Source organism: Choloepus didactylus, chromosome 7 (assembly GCF_015220235.1).
Source record: "Choloepus didactylus isolate mChoDid1 chromosome 7, mChoDid1.pri, whole genome shotgun sequence".
NCBI classification, from domain to species: domain Eukaryota; kingdom Metazoa; phylum Chordata; class Mammalia; order Pilosa; family Megalonychidae; genus Choloepus; species Choloepus didactylus.
Window position 1 is genome coordinate 3,674,605 of NC_051313.1, and position 22,094 is coordinate 3,696,698.

Below are 22,094 nucleotides of genomic sequence, written 5' to 3' on the forward strand. Positions count from 1 at the left end.
AATTCGTAGCCACGTGTGGCAGAGTTGAGTATGACAGAAACACACAGATGAACAGATGGGAAAACTTAGAAGATTACAGGGAAAGCAACAGGAAGTTTTGCCTTCTTACGGAAACCCCATTTGGTGAGAAGTGTTTGTCATGGAACACTAGGAAAGCTCAACTTACAGAGGGACTTTCAAATTCTGGAAAGAAAACATCAATTCTTTATTTCAGTAATCAAGAGGTAGCTTTAATTTCAACACCGTTTATTTTTACTCGGATTTTACTACTCGGATAAGGTTTGCAGCATTAGACCTAATGCAGCAAAGGCACAGAATGCAACTCAAGGACTCCTTTTTTTTTTTTTAATACTACGCACTTCATTCAGCCATTCTTAGCACAGTCCCATCCTAAGAGCCTCTTTGTTACAGCAGAGGAAATGAGAGGAAGGGATGGATGCAAGGGCTCCGCAGGGCAGGCAAGGAAAGGAAAACTGTCTCACCAGCCCATGTGGAGAAAATCCACAACCTCCCAGGTGAAAATCCACCGCTAGGTGATGCACCGTGATTTCTACTGCACATGAGCGGAGAATGTAATAATTACTCTGGAGAATTCATACGGGCAAAGATAAAATGTAATTGTCATTTTCGTTTCAAGACAGTGTTTCCCTGCTCTCTTTCCCAAATGTCCCATGAGCCACGGCCAGACTCTTCCTCCTGAAGTATCCATCGTTCCGCATTAGGATAAATATTAACTATGACCCACTGGCCGCTTCTGGGGTACGGGCAGATGCCGGATCGCACGAGTGGGTTGGAGTCACTGAGGGAGAAAGCGGATGCATCTACCGGGGGAACAGATTTCTTCCACGAGGCACCCTCGGGGAGCTGTGAGCGCCACGAAGGGGGAGGTTAGCAAGAAGCCAAGGCAGACACCAAGGGCACAAAAGCGGGGTCCAAGGCGGCTCTGGCAGCGGGCTCCCAGGAGGGCCGGCCGGGCCAGGAGAGAAGGGTCAGTGCGGGCGCTGCTCCTCAGACAGCCACGCGTCTCCACTGACCAAGAGGCTCTGCCAGGGGCCGGCGCCCAGCTGAGGCCCCCAGCCTCGCCCAGCCTCTGGGCAGCACATCGGCCGGCAGTGACCGCTTCCCGACACTGACAGCACCCGTCCTTCTGGAGGAACGACCTCTCCACAGACTAAATAAAGCCTTTTAAGTCAGGCACCAAGACGCAGACAGGCCTTCCGCACAGGAGCACTCTTTATTGCCCTCTGCTTGCCTTCCACACGCACAAGCGATAAAAACGGCAGGCGTCCGCCATGCCCCACGGCTGCACATTTCCTGCCCCATACTGGCCTGGGGTCCAACAAGCACAGCGCAGAATTCCAGTCTCCAGGCTTCGACGTGGAAAATCACTAACAGCTCGAGATGGAAAGATGAGGACCGGCTGGTAAATTCTCAGTCTGACATGCAAGGGGCCACATTTATGGTTGTCTTCAGTTAAGGAGAAGCATTTTTTCCTGTATTAAGTTGAAAGCCATCACCGACATAAACAGCCACCATTTGTGGGATTCCTTCCTTTATTTTGCCAAGTTATGTGCAAGGAATTCTCCAGCCACACTCCTTTAAAGACAACAAACCCATTTATCTCCATTTTGCAAATGAGGTCACTGAGGCCCAGAGGCAGCACAGCTGGGGTTCAATTTTATGTCCAACTCCAGAGCCTCCTTCTGCAAACTCCAGCATTCCATAAATTAAAAGGAATACAGATTATTCCATAAATGACTCCAGGGATTTACCATCCCTAAGGAAATAATTTATCAGTATATGAAAAATGTAATAAAATAGTGAGGGCTGCTGAATAATTACTAGTCTCAGCCCAGTTTGGGATGATGGTGGCTTCCACGCTGGCCTAGTGGGGAATGTAAGCTCCAAACCCAAAGGCTTGAACTCAGGATGTCCCAGGGAGCCAGGAAAACGATCTTTCAAGTTAGAACTTAGCCATCTTAAAATGCAAAAATTCAAATAAATCATTTTAAAGGCTGCCATTTTGTAGGAGTTCCCTTCAGAAACATTAAGAGTTTGAAAGTCAGAGATCCAAATAAGAGAGGAAAGTAGGGAATGAATGGAAAGACAATTCACTGGAGAATTTGACCAAAGAGCCAATAAACTTATGTATACAAGTTCAATGTCACAAAAAGGAAATGCAAGTTCAAACCATGACACCCCACTTTTCCTCTCCCTCCTCCTTGCAGATGGTGACTTAGTAGTAAAAGCATATTCTCCCCAGCAAGCTAAGCTATGTGCACAGGGGAATTTATCTTAAATAGTGTTTTAAAATCAGATGCCAGTACTATGTGCTGCTTTCAGTTTTCAGGAAAAAAGGAAAACTGCTTGTGGAGACTCAGGTATAAAGCTTCGCATTTCTATATTCACAGAAAAAAAGTGGAAGAGCAAGCAAAGCTATTAACAACAGCCATAGAGGAAGCACAAAAATTTTCCACTTTGTATAATTTTCATTCCTCACTGAATTTTCTTAAGAAGGAGCCTGACTATTTTAGGTATCTTTAAAGGTATTTTAAATATATTACTAAGCATCAGATTTAGGATCAAAAATTTAGTATGAGAACGTTCTCCTTTAACTTGCACGTGACTGCTCCAAGGGCCACCTCGCGCCCCGATCCCCAGCGTTCGGGTTTCAACAGCGAGTTTGACGTGGGATCCGTTAGCCCTGGGCTCAAATTTCACTTGGCACAAAGGCAGAGCTGAGCTGACTCATCTTCCTCTGCAAAACAATGAAACTTCTGGTTCACGGGGGAAAAAACTATTTGAGCTGCCAGTTCACCGAACCATTCAAATCAAGGTCAAAATCCTGGGGCGAGACTGGAGAGCCCTGGGCCCAGATCCCGTCTGATTCCTGCACGGCCCCCGCCCGATCCCTAATGTACAAGGGGCTAGAAGAGGCTCCCGCCAACCCGGGTTAGAAAACCCACATGAATACATGAGGCAGATCCAGCTCAGACCCACGGGCGAGGTTTCAAGCAACGCCAAGGGGTGCGGGGACCCAGCTGGCCCAAACCCATCTGAAGTCCTGCGGTGGGCACAGTGCATGATTTCTCACCCCCAGACTCAGTGGCTGGCAAGGCCCATTGTCCACTGGCTGGGTTTTAAAGATTTCTACAGCACTTGGTAATCCTTTCATCAAGCTGGGATGGTTACCGCCAATCAGGACCTGGACACCACCTTTCTGATCCCCCCAAACAAGTCACTCTATTCTTTACACGACTTAGTGATCACCGGACCCGGTCCCCTGGCCACCAACTCACTCTGCAAACGATCAGATCAGCTGAAATGCACATGCCTGGAAATCGTCCCAGGAACCCTCACTGCGCTCGCCCCTTATTCTGGGTTCCTTGATGCCAAGGGGCTGCGCGGGCTGTGCAGGCAGCCCCTACGGCCTGGGAGGCATGGTCACCCCTCCCCGTGCTCTCCTACCCTGCACCCCACCCCAGCCCCAGCTTCCCTGGGGGAGAAGTACCCTCGCCTCCACACCATCTCCCCGGCGTCTCCCCAGAAGGGCCTAACGCACATGTCCAAATGCGGGAAAGAAGGAAACACTGGCGCGAGGTCAACAGCCCAGGGGCCTGACCCTCCTGCACAGACCCCGCACTGCAAACTGACCCCACACGGGGACATCCCAGAGGGGAAGCTCCTGCAGCCGCCTAGACCGTCCCCAGGAAAACATGCACATGCACAGGGGCACACACACACATGCAAACAGGCACACAGGTACACACTCATGCACTACACATCTGCATGCACCTACACATGCACATACCCAAGTCACAGACACACACATACTCTCACAAAGTGCACACGCACACACGCATGCACACACATATACATGCACACAGCCAGTCTCACACCCACACGTTCACAAACCACACTCACAAAAGCATTCACATACTCACACTAAGTTACACGCCCACGCTCACACCCAAACTTGAGCATACCCACACTCTCACTCTGAAACCCTCACACAGCCACGCTCACACACACAAACATTCTGACACACACACTTCCACTCACACACACTAACATGCACACCATCACACACATGTGCAGACATACAAATGGACACTCACCCATCTGCATGCATACTCACATACACACACACCCACACTCAAACCACACTCACACATCCATATACACACTCATTCTCACATGCACTAACAGGGACACTATCACATACCACGTGTGCACTCACACGCAAGTGCACACTCACATCCATTCATACACACACCCATTCGCATACACACCCACACTTAAAAATCACACTTGCTCACACACAAACACATGGACACCACATATGAACACACATCCATTCACACACACCCATTCACATGCACACTCACGCCCACACTTCTACAGTCTAACACACCCGCACTCAAACCACACTCGCACGCACATTCTTTTACATACTCTCACACTAACACTAACATGTGGACACTATCACACAGCTCACTGCACCCACACTCCAGTGCACATACACACTCATTCACATGCACACAGTCTAACACACCCACACTCGCAAACCACATCTGCACACACATCCATAAACACACTCTCTCACACACTCTCCCACAGGCACACACCAGCCCCCGAGGACACCCTTGTTCCCGGACCTCTCGGCCCTCCTTGCTTCATGAGGACGGCTCCAACTGGGATCCCGTCCCTCGGCGCGGTCCACACCGTCCTTCCACAAGCACCCGGCACGCGGCGGTGCTGGGGCACGGGGGACAAGCGCTCTCCCGCCCCCTCCTCGGGCCCCAGTCCCCGGGGCTGAGCACGCGGCCCTGGGCCTCACACCAGCACCTCACACGGCTTCTGCAAAGCTCCAGGAGCCAAGGCCTCAGCCACCTGGGAGTGCCCGGGTGTGGGGCTCCAGCCACCGTGGGTTAAAGCCACGCTGGGGGCTCTGCGGGGCCGGGAGGGGCAGGAAGACACGGCCCATTGCCCGCGGAAGCAGGAGGGGCCCAAGGAGAGCCACCCCAGCTTCCTGAGCAGCTCGTCCCAGGCACACGTCATCCGGCTGCCGCAGGCCCCAGACGGCGTTTCCTCTCACATTCTCAGGCCATGTGGGTTTGTCTTCTCACTGGTCTCCCTCCCTCAAGTGCATTATTCTTAACATTTGGTAATTCGTACACAGACATCAAAATTCAGGAAAAGAAAGGAAATATTTTTAAAAGGTTTAGAGTAAATATTTTAATATAAAAATACATACACCTCACCCACAGATTGCAGCCTACTGTCTCTCCCCGTCCCATCTCCAGGGCAGCCGCGAGGCAAGCACCCTGAATGTGAGTTCCACGTTCCAGATGCCAACATGGGCAAGGATGGGTGATTTTTAAAATGACACCGAAAGGCTAATTACTCCATTTTATTATTTGTTTTCTTATTCTCTTTAAGCTCCACAGCAGTCATTTAAAACATCAACCTCTGTACTGTTAAAAGTTTAATGCAAAACACATAATGGTTTTTCTCTACTTTATTTGAGGTCTGTCCAAGGCTCCATTTACTATGCAGACCACTTTATTCTGAGGACCAAAAAAAGCTGTGTGTCCCAGCGGACTACACAGTCATAAAAATGTACTTTCTCATATCCTCATTTCTAACACAACCACCCAGCAGATACAAGAAAAATATTCCCTTCTACAACAGACGAGGAGAGAGCCTGCCCTGGTAGAATCAAATCCTGTACACACTGTTTTCTTATCTTTATTAAATTAATATGCCCTGAGATCTATTTTTAATTTAAAAAAAACTTTCCTATTTTCCTAAAGCCTTTGGGCTGGTGGAGGGCAGGGAAGATGGTGATCTGAACAGAGCAGCCTCAGCCACGCGGGATTCACGCGCATTCAAAACTGCGGTCAACTTGAGGAAAGGCGTGTGCACCTATCTACAGCTGTGTCGGCATTTTTCTCCTGACTGTCTTCTGATTTAACCACTGCAGTCAACTCGGACCCTCTGTGGCAAAACAAGACGCGGCGTGCAGGGGCCGTGCCGGCAGGGCCGGGCTTCTCCGGGAGGAATCCGTGGACGGCACGGCCTGCGGTGGCCACCCCCGTGCAGGGGGTGAAAGCAGCCCCGGACACTATTTTAACTTTCTGTTAAGACCACATGGGTCTTCCAAAAAGCAAGGAAGGGAACTGCAGCTCAGTGGTCTCTTTCACACTTGGCCAAACTTAGGAAAGAAAGTCAGGCTGCTCAGATCATCCTCCTCTCAGTTTGCTCCAAGACACAGTGCTGACAAGCGTCCACCACCTCACTCTCAAAAGACGGAAAACACAGAGGGAAAGTTCATCCCAAAGGAAAGAAAGCATTCTGTAGAAACGGTCGCCGGCCTGAGGTTTTCCAGAGACGACATCCACCTGGCTTTGAATTTCTTGGAAAGCTCCTACACCAGGACACGAAGCTTCACAATCGACAGGCCAGAAAGGCCACGGCAGCCCACGCGGGATCTCCAGAGAGGCAGGTGCCTGACTGTGTCCCCCGCCCCCGGGGCAACACGGGGCAGCTCTGCACCCACCTCTCTCCCAGCCCAGGCAGCAGGAAAACAAGAACCCCGCTCGTACACCCCCCCAAAAGCACAGCTCCAAAGTATAAGCCAAAAAGTAAAAGGCCTTTTGAGCCATTGCAGTGACTCAAAAACAACAAAGGGTGAGGTGTACCACCATTCGGGGCTTGCTCTCCATTTGGGGTGAACGATTAGAAAACACACAGAGGTCAATTTCACAGCGAGTGTACGGCTCCCCGGGGGCTCTCTCCGAAGCCCGGAGTGCCCCAAAGCTGCCCACGTCACCACCGCCCGTGGGTCAGGAGGGGCTGCCCGACCCCGCGGCCCCTCTGGACGGCTCTGGCCCCTAACAAACAGGCTCGGCACACGGAGGGGCAGGTCAGCACCCTCTTCTCACCCCCAGGACAAACTCACCCGGCAAGCGCCCACCAGCCTGCAGGGCTGCCCGCCCCGGCAGATCAAATCTGCACTTCTTCCAGCGAAACGTGGTGGGGGCCGAGCCGCTCATGCCCAGGGAGGCGCCGAGGCGCGGGCGGCAGGGGGCTGCGGACGGCACACTGGGGTGTCGGCTGCCTCGGGGCTCTCCTTTCCCACGAGAGGATCTGACTAACCCTAACCCGGCCTCCCCCGGTGCCGACAGGAAGTCACGCTGCGCAGTTGGTGAAAACTCCGAGGTCGCTGTTTCTTCTTTCTTTTTCTTTGAATAGTCCCAGCTCACTGCTTCCCAGCGTTCCTGGTGTCCTACGAGAGATCAGACCTCGGCTTCCTGTTCTGACAGCGCCGGCTGGGAAGGGGCACCTCCGCCCCCCGCCCACCCCCCGGCCTGGGAACAGGCTCTGCCTGCCGCTCGGCCGGCTCCAGACGCGCTGCTACACTCGCTGCACGGAGAAGAATAAACTGGACTTATCAGTCACCTTAATTTGCCTATGTAGGGAAGCATTTCTTCTTAGTCCCATAGAAATTGCTATTACGAAAAAAATAAGCCTAATTACGAGCTACGAGAGAACGATTTGGCCTCGCATTTTCCAGCCTCTTCTGTTTTATGTACCTCCTGCAGTCTCCCTGCCTCCTGGGTGCTTGTTCCCCACACACCCCAAAAGAGCTGGGAAGACCCCATCCTGAGCCAGGAAGACACTACCTGTATCAGCTCACAGGCAGGCTTTTCCCTCCTCTAGGCCTTTTCTTTCCTGATTTGAAGTAGAGACGCCCTGCTCATAACCAAAGTTTTCCACCAAATATGCATCCTGGCCAGACCACACACTGGGCTAAACCAAAAGCCATTTCTGCTCCTGCCACGGCCGAGGGACGGCATGGAGAACAACTGGGCACAGGCCCAGCTCATCCACACCTCGTCTCGAGTATCCCTCGGCCAGTGGCTGTGGCACTCGCAAAACCCACCCTCCAGGCCTCACCTCCAAATGTGTGCTGGGGCAGCGAACCCCTGCATCCTGGGACAACTGTACGGGGAGGGACGGTGAGCCCAAGCCTGAGTCTCTGTTCAGTGTCAAGGCACAATTCACAGAGCACGTGATTCACCCATTTGGAGGGTACCAGTCAGTAGTTTTTAGTAAATTTGCAGAGTTGTGCAACCATCAACGCAATTTTAAAACGCCTACGTCGTCCTCCCCCACCATCCCCGGTCCCTGGAATCCACTAAAATCTACTGTCTCCAGAGCTTTCCCTGTTCTGGAGTTTCATATGAATGGAATTAGACAATATCTATCCTTCCGTATCTGGGTTCCTTCACGCAGCATCATATTTTCATGGGTCATCCACGTTTTAGGGTGAATCAGAACTTCATTCCTCTCTATGGCCAAATAACGCTCCAGAACACGTGTAGGCCGTATTTTACTCACCCTTTCATCAGTCAGTGGACAGGCGGGTTGCTTCCACCTCCTAGTTATTACGAATAATGTGGCAATTAATATCGTGTGCAAGTTTTTAGGTGGCCACGTGTTTTCATTTGGGCGTGAGAACAGCAGTGGAACTGCTGGGTCAATGTTTAATCTGGGTCTGTGTGTAATCTTTTGAGGAAATTATGTTTAATCTTTTCAGGAACTGCCCCACAATTCCACGGCTGCTGCACACTTCACATTCCCTCTAGCAACATGCATGGGCTCCACCCCCTCCACATCCTCACCCACACTTGTCATCCCCCTGTTGTAGTTTTAATTCTAGCCACCCCAGTGGGAGTGAAGTGGTATCTCATTGTGGTTTTGATTTGCATTTCCCTGAGGGCTATCAAAACCCAACCATTATCTAAGATGTGAAATAGTTATCAGTAACCCCAAATGTCTCCCTTCCTACAGACAAGGCTAAACCCCCACAGGGCAGAGCCACAGGGATGGGCTGCTGGGACCCAATGGGATACATTCCGCTCAGCAGCAATGTCCTAGAGGGACAACAAACTGCAGAGTTAGGGGTGGAGCCGACTGCTGCTGCCCGTGGATTTAGATCACCAGGGAGACGTGGCTAAAGCAGCTGGGCGACCTCCCTCCCCCAAGGGGATGCTTAAGACAGCTTAGAGGGAGGTGAAATTCTCAACATAAATATGACATCTCAGGCATTTACAAATTCATTCTTTCCACCTCTCCCTCCATATGACTCTTCTTCTCAAACAGAAACAGGCTCAATTACAGCATTCTTTGGTAAGTAGAGTCATGAGTATCCATATGAAGACATTTGAGAGCTGATGTGACTGAAGTTAAAGGTGAAGAATTTCACGAACTTGGAAAGCCGTCAAGGGGGAGAAGTCAGGATCTGACACTGGCAACAATGTCCCCTCCTGCTCAGAGCTGGGACACTGGGAGAGGGCAAGGAATTACTCAAGGAAATACAATCCACAGGATTATCATGTTTTCAGACTTTACCTCTCTGAACAAATTCACGTGCAATAATGCTAATTACTACTTTCTTACAGCATCCTATTTTAGGATTTAAATTTTTTAAAATCCCTACAACAAATCTAAGCAGAATAAAATCTACATAAAATAAAGCATAAAACGCCCAAAGGTTATTTTTTAAAAAAACTTTTTTTCCTTTATTTTCCAACATAAGGCCTCAGGCCTTGAAGCACATATTAATACGATTCATCCATCTTCCAAGAAATTTTCCATGCCCCAAGGCTGTACTCTGCAATCCACTGTTTTCATTATTTCTTGGCATGCACTGAGTAGGAAAGTGATTGCTGAACTTTAAGATGTCAAATAGAACCTTCCACTGTGGGAAACTTCTAAAACTCTCATATTAGGCTGAGTGGAAACGTCATCACAGCTCAAGAGCAACCCTGGGCTGTATCCACCAGTAGGACGGCCACATGAGCTCCTGCGCAGAAAAGGCAAACCATCAACAACACCCAACTGCCAAGGCTCCGTCAGACCTTCTGCAGAGACACGGTGGTGAAGAAAATCAGAAGCAGTTTATACAGTTACCTGCCGCTTCCTCAACACGGACAGACCCCTTCTGCTACGCCTCACGCTGGTCCCATTTCTAGTTCTTGCAGAATCGATAGCCCGTTTGTCCACAAGCATTTGCTGGGGGCATGCACTTTCCTCTTCAATCCGGTTTTGACAGCAGGAACCAACTCCGTACATGCCACCAGCTCTGCTAGAGCTCAACTGCACCGGGCTGCCAGGCTCGGAGGGTCTCATCAAAGAGGAAAGAAGGGGGCGCAGTGGAGAGAGAATCAGAGGACGAACCAGCTGGGGCTGCAGGGGTGGAAGGAGAGGGGGAAGGCCCGGGAGAGCGGCCCCTCTCCGCGGGGACCGCACCCAGGCGAGCCGGAGGGGGCACAGGAGACGCGTGCCCTCTGCATCCTTTCTCGGCTCTGAACACTCCCTGCACCCGTGGGTCCCGACTGCGGAGCCCACACCTGACCCTGCCCAGCCGCCCGCCCACCACCCAGCACCCCGCGGGCTGCCTTCGGGGACCCTTCTGTTAGCACTTCGGCTGGAGTCAGACATTTTTCTCAGCTGAGGAAATGCTAAATGGCTCTTCTTATGACAGAGGGAAAGTCAGCTTAAGAAAAAAAAAGAAAAAATTGGGGAGGGGTGTGTGTGGGTTTGAATCTATTATGTACCCCAGAAAACCTGTGTTCTTCCATCTGATCCATTCCTGTGGGTGCAGACCTACTGTGGGTGAGACCCTCTGATTAGACTGTTCCCATTGAGATGTGGCCCTGCCCATTCAGGGTGGGTCTCAATCGTCTTTACTGGAGTCCTCTATGAGAGGATAAAAGGCAGAGACATTCAGAGACACTTAGAGAGAAAACGCTCAGAGACATTGTGGAGACAGCTGCTGAAATCAGATCCAGGAGAGAAGCTAAGAGACAAAACCCCGAGTTTGCCCCGGAGGAGCTAAGAGAGGACCCCCAGACACTTAGAGAGAAATGCCCTGGGAGAAACAAGCCAGGACAAAGTGGAGCTGAGAGAGAGGAGCTAAGACAGAAGCCCAGAGACATTCTGGAGAAAGCAACGGAAACCAGAAGCTAAATCCCGGAGAGGCCCAGCAGACTCCGGCCACGTGCCTTCCCACGTGACAGAGGACCCCCAGATGCCATCGGCCTTTTCTTCTGTGAAGTTATCGACCTACTGATGCCTTAATTGGGACATTTTCTTGGCCTTAGAGCTGTAAATTTATGAACTAATAAACCCCATTGTAAAAGCCAACCCATTTCTGGTATTTCACATTCTGGCATTTTTAGCAAATCTTAACAGGTGGAGACCTGGCTTTGGAATTTTACTTGACTTTCATTTTTAGGTCATATTCTCCCACAGACAGACATGCCCTCCTCCAAACAGCGCCAAGGAGGCCATTCCCAGATACGACAGGCCACTTTCTTCTCATTTTCTTTTGACTTTCTATCTTGAAACTATTTTGGTCTTAGGGGAAAAGCTGTAAAAATAGTGCACAGAGCTCCTGAATTCCCTTCAGCCAGCATCCCCAAATGTTACCACCATACAAAGCCAGAGCACAGTTACCGGAAACAGAAAAGTCACGCTGACGCGTCCCGTCACCTCGTCTACAGGCCCGACTGGGACCCCACCAGTGCCCCGTGCACGTCCCCTTTCCTGGTCCACGATTCAGTCCAGGACCCCACGTACCAGCGACATTTTTCATAAAACTGGAAGACGCGTCCTTTCCAATGCATCACGCACCATCCCCCGAGGGTCCCCATCCCCCAGAATGCTCCGGTCCCTCTGGGGCGGTTGAGGGACACCATCTCCAGCCCGCGAGCGAAAAGCTGGACATGTGCATTCCCCTCTGAGAAAGGTAACCCAGCACTCAGGCCAGATACTACAGTAAAAACAAAAATAAGATCCCGGGCAATGTCTCCTCATCCATCACAGCCATAGCCCCGCAGCAAGTGTGTGCTTTATGAACAGTGGGTGGATAAGTCAAGATTTTAAAGGCATTATCACAGCTCAGGTCAATTTTCCACCCAATTAGCACAGGTCCCATCAGGTTTTACTGTCAAATGACTTAGAAAGAAAAACTTTTTGGTTTTCAGAGCAACTTTGGATGTTGGAGCTGCAGCCGTGGGTTGTGGGTCTGTCCCTGTGAAAACCAAGGCCTCATCCATCAGCCACATCCTCCACCGCCCGGAACACTGCCGGAGCCCACTGTGCTGCCCCCCGGCACCCAGCCTCTGCCTCCAGGGGCCTCAGCCCACGTCCACCACCGTCTTTCTAAAGTTCCTGCTACCCCCCGGCTGCAAAACCCTGAAAGTTTCTTGCAGTAGCTTTCAGAGTCTACGTACCCAGCAAAGACCTGCTCTTAGTCTTAATCGGCATTCCCGCGGGTGTGGACCCTTCTGTGGATGGGACCCTCTGAGGATGCCGTTATCTGTTCAGGTGGGAACCCGTCGGTGGCCAAAGGGATCAGGGATGGGCCTTACCCCGCGTTACGGGAGGCCTCACAGAGAGAAGCCAGAGGTCAGAGGGGCCCCAGGAGGCCAAGGATGGCGTCGTGTGATGGGGACAGAGGTGCAAGCCAAGGAGCCCTAAGGACTGCAGCAAGCCGGCACTGGAACAACGCCGCAGACCCTGGGGGAAAGCCCGGTCTTGAAGACATGGCTCGGAGGCCGTGAGCCACTAAATCCCTGTTTCAGCCAACCCCTGTGCAGTGCTCATCAGAGCAGCGGGGAAACTGAGGCAGTTCCCGTGAGAGAATCAGTCTCAGCTAACTCCCTCACAGGGTTTCCCATATCCTCACTCTTGGAACCAGCTCCGACTGTCTGTCTGTCCGCACAGCGTCACCCCTAAGAGCACAGACACGGAGAAGGCCCCTCCCCGCCTCAAGCTTCTCACCATCTCACAAATCCCTCTTACATTTTCATCAGAGTGATGCCATTTAGCATACAACCACTCCAGGAGTCAAAGAACATGTCAGGATGGGGTTAATTCAGGTTTTTCCAGCTAGAAAATCCTAGCTCGGTTCATACTGCACTGAAGATCACTAAAATACGAAAAGTATTTTCTACTAAAACACGAAAAGTAGACTTTTTCCCATGCCCTTACCAACAGGTATCTGAAAATACTCATTACCCTACAGTTGGCTGAAACAGTCACAAAAACCAAAAGCAAGGAAAATTTATTTTAAAAACAAGCACCCAAAAAAAGTAATGTCAAGGATGCTATTTAATGGGCTGAGTGATTTCTCAAGAGATTGTTTTCCCAACGCATGAAGAAAGATATAAATAAAATCTGAAAGCCCTTCTTTCCATATTAGTGCACGAAGGCAAGCGAGGGACAGCGTAAGGGCACTCATCCCGCCAGAGAGGGGTCCACCGACGTCCTGGCAAGCCAGGCCCCAGGCTGAACCCCGGGGGGTGCGGCACCAGCTCCAAGGAGAGAAGGGTTTTTTTTAATATGATTAGCTTTACTTTCTAATGCAAACAGGCAGAGACCCCTGCTTGGGATGATGCATGGGGACAACCCCTGGGCGTTGCCCTAGGGAGGAGACCACGGCTTCCTCACAGTCCCCCGGGCAGGCCACGGGGGGTGGGGACCAAGTGAGGGGAGAAGCCCCCGTCCCTCCACCCAACGTCCCAGCCTTCCATGCAGGAAGGGTCTACCCAGGTGCAGCGGGGCCACTGCTGTCTGGGCCAGGAACCACCTGCCTGGGGCGGGGCCTCCATGGGGGGGCTGGGGGCGGGACCTCTGTCCTGGGGCACACTAGGGGTGGGGCCTCTGTCCTGGGGGGCCTCCATGGGGGCTGGGGGTGGGGCCTCTGTCCTGGGGGCGGGGCCTCTGTCCTGGGGGCAGGGCCTCCATGGGGGCTGGGGGCGGAGCCTCTGTCTGGGGGCACACTAGGGGCAGGACCTCTGTCCTGGGGGCTGGCAGGGGGTGGAGCCTCCATCCTGGGGCAGCATGGGGGCAGAGCAGCTGCTGACACCTCCTCCCATCTTGGGGAAGGAAGGACAGTGGCCCCCAGGGTTCTTTGGGGACCGTGGTAGGACAAGACATCAAACGACATGAACAGAACAAAACAAATGCCCAAAGGAGAAAGCCGGATCAGTACACGTTATTGGAAAGGAAAGATGGGGCAGTGCTTCAGCCCCCCACGTTCTGCTTCACCGGGAGCGTGTGACCTCAGCAGGGAGGACCCGGGGTCGCCTGAGCATCTGGGGCCACCTGCCCCTCAATCATCTGCAGGGACAGCCTCAACCTGCCCATTGGCCAAGCCTCTGAGCACAAGACCCCCAGTCAGCACCCCCCATCCTGCCAGCCCCTCCACAGCCAACCCTGCCCCTGCCCTCACCCCACTGGCTCCCCAGGGCACCCAGTGCACCTCGGCACTGGTCATGGGACCCCATCTCCTCCCTGGGAGCACCGAGGCCCTGGGCAAATCTGGGGTGCACCAGCCCCTCAGGAGAAGTTGTGGGAGCAGATAGACACATGCGAGTCCCTGGCCAGCAGCTGAGGCCACAGGGCCTGGAGAATGGAGCTCCCACCCAGACACCCCCACCACATCTGCCCATGCGGAATGAGGCGGCGCCACATCTGGTGACAGCTCAGCTCGGAGTGAGGGTCCAGGGAGGGACAGGAAGGCCCCAGCTGCCCAGGATTTCCGAGATGACCCTCAGTCAGTGTCCACAGAGTAGCCGGGGGGACTGAGAAGAGGTCAGGCCACCACTCAAGCGTCGGAGCCACAGACTCAGCCTGGGCCCTGGGGGGCAGACAGGGGTGCGGTGAGAGCCACAGCTGACTGGGGCACCACCGGCCCCTTGAGGCGAGTCCGGGACCCTCTGTGCTCACAAAAGCTCACCTAAACGAGGTGGGAGTGAGCCCAACAGGAGACAGCCCACCTCCAGCACCTGTGATTAGTGTGTGTGATGAAGCCACAAGGAAGAGGGATAGGAACGGGGCCCTGAAACGAGGTCCAAGCAGGGCTGATCCCTCCCGCCCAGCAGCCCCGACGGCGAGCCCCATGGAGGCTGGGACCCCAGGACCCCGAAGGCCGCCGCACACAAAGCCTTCTCCCCTCAGACCACTCCCTGTGTGATAACTGCCTACCTGCAAAGCTATAAAGAAAACAAACTCGATTTTGAAACAACCTAACTTCCTTGTGCAGCCAATTCAGGAGACCCGGCAAACCCCCAGAGGTCGCCAGAAGGACGGATGTCTCCCCTTGAGCACCAGGGTGCAGACTGGCCAGTGACACTGAGCCACGGTCAGGAGCCTGTGGGCTTCCGAGTGCTCTCACACCAGTGCCCACTGGGTGCTGCAACGCTCCTACACGTTTGGAACAAGGAGGCAGGGGAGGCCCCGGGCACCGAGCGAGCACAGGTTCACTGCTGCGTGTCCCTGAGCTCAGAGCCAGCTCCAGCTCCCGGGTCCAGCCCGGCCCGCCCTTCCCTCCGCCACGTCCGTGTCTCTACAGCAGCTCCCTGGCAGTCGGCGGCGCCACCCGGGCCAGAGGTGGCAGCTGTTTTGCTGAAAGTCGTGGATGCTACGCGACACTTCCTCTCCTCCCGCGTCACGGCCGAGGAGCGAGAGACTCAGAGAAAGTGCCCGTTCCCTGCAGCGACATCGGCCAGGGAGCCGCGCCTGTGGGTGGCCGTCCTGCCCAGCCTGCCCCCACTCGGGCACAAACCCCGCCGGGGCTCTGGGGCCGCTGGGAGGTGGGTCGTCCGGCGACAAGGCAAAGGGGCCGGCCCTGCCCGCCGGAGGGCCTGACTGCAGCCCTGCAGAGCAGGAGGTTGCTGGGAACTGCGCACGGCGCCCGGAGAGGGGCAGGGAAGGAAACGACAGCCGGTGCCCGGGCTCGGGCCTTCACGGGCGACAGCAGCAGGTGCCGGGTTCCGGGGCCCCCGAGGCCGCCCGGGCGCCTCTCCCTCCCCCACAGCCCTGAAGCCCGCAGGGCAGCCACCACGTCCCGCCTGGGGACGCTCCGCGAGAAATTACCAGACATGTCCCAGAGCATTTCTCTACAGACACGTAACTTCTCCCACATGGTCCGCGCCGAAAAATATGTACCCGAAAGCAATTTAAATGGTCAAAATAAAACATGTTCAATGCCCAGTGCCTGGCACATAGTAGCTGGGCAATAAATACTGAGTGAATAAACAGCTGAATGAGTGAGTGAGAGAATGAAACAAACAGGTAAACAGCTCTCCTCTCAACAAAGACGGCCAGAAAATCACCTTCAGCAGAGCCTGTAAGTGTATTTTTACCCCTTTCGCCCAAGAAGACAACCAAGGCTGGGAACAGAAGGCAGGGCCAGCGGCCTCGGGCTGGTCCCCTGATGGCCAGGCCCAGTCTGCAGACCCTCGGGGTCAACAGGTAAAGGCAGCAGGTTCTCGTTTGGAGAAGATCAAGCGGGGGAGACCCCAGCCGCCTGAGCAAGTCCCGAGCCCCTCTCATTCTCCCTTCTGGCCTGTCCGCTCCCAGAGCTCCCCCACCTCTCGTTACTTATTAACAAAATCCATTTGCGGTTTAATTCCATCCAAAATATAAAAATAACAGGTTCCATACTATAGAAAATACCTCATGCTAGGTGTGACATGCAGAAGAAAAACAAGAATGATGAGAGATGGTGCCGAAATGAAGCCACTTTGTGAGCTACAAGAACCAACAGGGGCCGAGGGGGAAAATTAAGCAAGTTGAGGCCACAGACAGAGAATGTCTGCAACATGAACCCCGGGATGCATAAGAGAAAATAATATCAGCCTGAGAATATCCTGATTTAAGTACATTAAAGGGCTTAGATTAAAATAATAACATTAATTATAACAATAAGGTGCTCAAGAGAACAGATAAGGATAATTATCAGAATTATCAGGATGTGTCAGGAAACTGAGCAGTGCAAACAAAAATACAGTGTAATAAGTAATCTTATAAAACTCCTATAAAGAGTAACTTGACGATGACACTTTTCATTCAATTTTCTTTAAATTTGTGAATTTCTCTTGTTTTTTGGTAACTATTGAGAGGAAAATGTCTCTCAACCCTAAACATACTCAACTGAAAGGACCCCTGGACTTGTCAAGTTCATGACAGCTCCCACCTTGTTACACCCGGAGGCCACTCCCAAGGCCTGGAACGAAACTCGTGGGAGCTGCGGCACCTGCAGGAAGTGCCAACGTCAAGGCGCAGACAGGAAGGGCAGGTCTAGCAGGAGCGGCTGCCCTTCCATTCACTCACTCAACCCTTCATTCATTCATGCAGGTGTCCCTCCGGCCAGCCCTGGGGTGACCACAACGCCGCTGGTCCTGCCCCTCCAGAGGCCCCTTCGGTGACCCACGACCAAGGCAGTGACCACATGTCCACTCGGTGGCCAGGCCGTGGGGACAGGAGAGGCCAGCTGACCCGGGCGTCAGGATGGGTATCCGGTGGGGAGCCCCAGGAGACGGAGAGGGACGGGGACGGCTGGGGAGGGGGTTCCGGGCAGTGGAGGAGCCGGTTGAGAGGCTGCCCCAGAGCTGACAGTGCGGCCGTGGGCCGGGAGGGAAGGCCCTTCTCCTAGCAGCGCGTCACCCGTGGGGACCCCCACCCTCCCCACCCCCCCGCGGCCCCCTCTGTGGGAAGCACCCCGGCCCCTTGAGGGGGGCAGAGCTGCAGGCATCCACCCTTCTGGAGCCACCAAAGGCCCCCAGCACCCCGGATGCACCGCAGGCCACCTCCTGCCTCATCAGCCACCCCACTGTGCCGCTCGGCGGGCAGCAGGAGGGCCGTGGTCCTCTCCCTGGCATCCCAGCCGCCCCCTCATGGGGCCCCCCACGTGGAATAAAGGACAAGGCGGGGCAGTGCAGGAGAGCAGGGCAAAGTCAGGGAACGCGGGGTCCCCCACCGAACCCACCCCTCATGTGGGAGGTGCGGGAGGCCTGGGCTACCGCTCCCCAAAACAGGCCCAGACACTGCGGGGCAGCCCTTCTCCATCGCAGACGGGGGCCAGGATCGTGCTCAGGGCGCAGGGGGCCCAGCCCCCCACTCAACAGGTGGGCTGGGGTCTCCACGGGGCGCCCAGGGACCCTGCCTGGGAGTCACTGAGCCCAGAAGCACAGCAAATCGTGCGTCCAAAATGACAGTTTGGTTTTTTTTTGCTTTTAATGTGGCATGAATTATTTCTCCCAGTTCATGGGCTGTCTACCCATTTTTCTTATGGTCTCTCCTTTTATTTAAAAATCTCCAAAAGCTGCAAAATCCCTATACCTGCCAAGCAACCACTCCTCCTTCCCCACCCCCCTCCCCCTGCCAAAATGTTTTTAATGGCCCACCTTGTAGGATTCTTCACATAGCTAACATATTTCACAATATTATTAAGAGAAATGTTTAAAACAAAAGCGCAAGGTCACCCCGGAGACACAGTACTCGAATCTGCTGCTCACACTCTTTCCCGGCCCCCCGAGTCCAGCCGGGTCCCCTTCTCGGTGCAGATGGACACGAGCGTCCGCACCCCGACACCCGAGGCCGCCTCCTTTACCTGCCCGGGGCTCCTGGCCGGCCCCGTCCGCGGCTGCGCCCGTCCCTCCCGGGCTCAGCATGTCCCCACTCTCGCTCAGGCTCCCGGTCCAAGGGCCGGCGCGTTTCCGCAGCCACGGGGGCCCTGTACCTGCCGGGCCGGAAAGTGAAAGCGCCTTGACGGGTCGGACTGAGAGTGGGGGAACCTGGGACGGCGCGTCCCTCCCGACTGCCCCGACCAGAAGGGCGACATTCCTGCCGGCTGGGCCCGGCCTCCCTCCCAGCCCGGCTGGGCCCTGGGCCCCCAGCTCCCGAGGTGAGAGCCGGCAACCCCTCCCGCCCGCCGGCCTCTGCACTTCCAGCCAAAGGGAAAGGCAGGTGAGGAAAAATGTCAGGAATTCAACAACTAAAAAAGTGGTGGGTTTTTTTTTTTTTTTATTCCTAGCTCTTACAAGAAAGCTTATTCCCATAAATTTTACAAATTATCTTTCCACCTATGAACTCCAAACTGGACCCTAAAGCTTTACGGGATTCACCCACAAATACACTCAACAATAAATGTCATCAAACTGAAAGGTAAATGAAGCCTCTTCAACCAGGGTTGACAGGATGACTGATGAAGTGCAGATGGCAGCCTCCACCCGCCTCACCACCCGGCCCCCTGCCCACCCAGCCCTCCACCCGCCTCACCACCCGGCCCCCTGCCCACCCAGCCCTCCACCCACCTCACCACCCGGCCCCCTGCCCACCCAGCCCTCCACCCGCCTCACCACACGGCCCCCTGCCCACCTGGCCCCCACCCATCCAGCCCTCCACCCACCTCACCACCCAGCCCCCTGCCCACCCAGCCCTCTACCCACCTCACCACCCGGCCCCCTGCCCACCTGGCCCCCTGCCCACCCAGCCCTCCACCCGCCTCACCATCCGGCCCCCTGCCCACCTGGCCCCCTGCCCACCCAGCCCTCCACCCACCTCACCACCCAGACCCTGCCCACCCAGCCCTCCACCCGCCTCACCACCCAGCCCCCTACCCACCCAGCCCTCCACCCACCTCACCACCTGGCCCCCTGCCCACCCAGCCCTCCACCCGCCTCACCACCCGGCCCCCTGCCCACCTGGCCCCCTGCCCACCCAGCCCTCCACCCACCTCACCACCCGGCCCCCTACCCACCCAGCCCTCCACCCGCCTCACCACCCGGCCCCCTGCCCACCTGGCCCCCTGCCCATCCAGCCCTCCACCCGCCTCACCACCCGGCCCCCTGCCCACCCAGCCCTCCACCCGCCTCACCACCCGGCCCCCTGCCCACCTGGCCCCCTGCCCATCCAGCCCTCCACCCGCCTCACCACCCGGCCCCCTGCCCACCCAGCCCTCCACCTCACCACCCGGCCCCCTGCCCACCCGGCCCCCTGCCCACCCAGCTCTCCACCCACCTCACCACCCAGCCCCCTGCCCACCTGCCCATTCATCCACTACCTGCTGCTCCCCACTAGCCCTGCTTGCACATTTCCCTGGGCCATGTGGGCCACCTCAGCAGCACACAGACCCTGCCCCAGCCAACACCCCCACCCTCTCCAGGTGATGCCCTAAGCGGCCTTCTCTGACCTCCGTGCCCATCCCAGCCAGGGCCGCAGCTTGGCAGGCCCTCAGCTCCTAGGGGAGGCGTATCTGTGTGCTCTGGGACGTGACATCCGTTTCTTCCACTCATCCGCAAGCCCGGGGGGCCCAGGACTGTGCGCACGGCTGCCGTGGACAGCTCAGGACCTGGGGTAACGGCCTCCCCACTGGGCTGCGTCCACTTAACTTCATCATCTCAGCTCAGATGCCCGTGGAGCACAGTCCCTGCCCAGCTCCACAGAAGCATTTTAAACCATCACCTTCATCAGGGTTGTTTCAGTGCAGGGGGTGGATGAGCCTGGATGGGGAAAACTGACTTACTTCCGTTAGCTTCAACAGATCCTTGCACTTCCTTCCATCCATTGTGAAAGGAGGTTAGAAAACACCTGGTTTACCCAACCTTTGACCTGCTCACCAACAAAACCCACAGCTTTTCCACACCTCATCCCAGCTGGAAGCATCCTCTGGCCCCGGCCCTGTCAGAAGTTACAGAATGACACACTGTACCGCAATTACCAGACAAGTTAGAGCTGGTCATTCAATGCGCTGATAACAAGGAAACACTATTCCCACCACAGGCTTTTTAAGTATTCTGATAACTGTATTTCAATATAATTGGTTTCCTTTGCAATGCCATGTATTTTATGTTGTGCATTTAAAAACCTCTGTCTGGATTTACCAAATTGCCAAAAAGGTCAGTAGAAAAAAAAATGAGGATAAAAAATAGAAACCCTAATCTGTATGATTATCACAATATATATACACTTCAATGGATGGAACATTTTTTCATTTACTGGGAAAAGGAATAAAAAATTTCTAAGAGAAAGATGATTCAACATAAATGGCTGTAGTTATTAAATTAAGAAGTTATTTTACAATAAATAAAAATTTTTATTTCATCGGTTTCAATACAAAACAGAACTAAAAATGAATAAATTTTCAAGGGACATTAACAAGTTTAACAACTACTAAACAGTTCAACTCTTAAGTATCCCTGACGTGCCTAAGAATATTTTTTAACATTTTTTATTGTGAAATATAACAAATATACAGAAAAGTGATAACTTTCAAAGGATGATTTAACAAGTAGCTATAGAACAAATTTCAGAGAAGTTATGGGTTACGGTCCCACCATTTCAGTTATTTCCTTCTAGCTGTTCTAATACCCTCAAGACTAGAAAATAGAAATATTTATATAAAGATTCAGTATTCATAATCCCTTGTTAAATCCTATCTTGTCAGTTGCTACCCCTCTCTCTCATTTGTTCATTTTCTCAATCTTCAGGGGTGTCAGGGCAGTGACCACCTGTTCCAGTTTGCTAACGCTGCCGTTATGTAAAATACCAGAAACGGATTGGCTTTTATAAAGGGGTTTTATTTGGTTACAGATTTACATTTCTACAGCCATAAAAGTGTCCAAACCAAGACATAAGCATAACTATACCTTCATGGAGAAAGGCCTGTGGCATCCACAAAACCCCTGTCAGCTGGGATGGCACATGGCTGGCATCTGTTTGCTCCCAGGTTGTGTTTCAAAATGGCAGTCTCCAAAATATCTAAGCGTCAGCCACTGTCAGGGGTCCACAACTTCAAGCATCTGTGAGCTAAGCCAGCTCTTTTCTCAGTTCCTGTGTGTTCTTCAAAATGTTGCTCTTGGGGCATTTTTTCCTCTCTTAGCTTCTCCGGAGCTAAGTGTCAGCAAAAGTCTGCTTTCAATGGCCATCCCACAATGTCTCTCTAAGCTGCAGCAGCACTGAGCCCCTTCTGTCTGAGCCTTTATAGGGCTCAATAAACTAATCAAGGCCCACGCTGAATGGGTGGGGCCACACCTCCATGGAAATTATCCAATCAGAGTTATCACCCACAGTTGGGTGGGGTGCATTTCCATGGAAACAACCTAATCCAAAGGTTCCAACAAATTCAAGAGTAACTACATCTGCCCCCACAAGATTTAATTAAAGAATATGTGTTTGGGGGAACATAATACAACCATATTGGAAAGGGGTGGCAACGTTATGGTGAAGGG

The 22,094-nt window shown here is 53.6% G+C and overlaps 1 protein-coding gene across 11 annotated transcripts in view; it reads right to left on the bottom strand.

Annotated features, from left to right (window-relative positions):
- Positions 1 to 22,094, bottom strand: part of UTRN (utrophin) — a 473,101-nt gene that overhangs the window by 414,340 nt on the left and 36,667 nt on the right. The window contains exon 1 of one of the 11 annotated variants that reach the window (XM_037844844.1): positions 18,476 to 18,753. The exons of 9 other annotated variants lie outside the window; for them this stretch is intronic. In XM_037844844.1, coding sequence (XP_037700772.1) covers positions 18,476 to 18,536 — 61 coding nt within the window. In that variant the 5' untranslated portion in view covers positions 18,537 to 18,753. Of the gene's footprint in view, positions 1 to 6,964; positions 7,340 to 18,475; positions 18,754 to 22,094 lie in introns of those variants that run through there. One more of the 11 variants, XM_037844840.1, reaches the window with a different exon arrangement.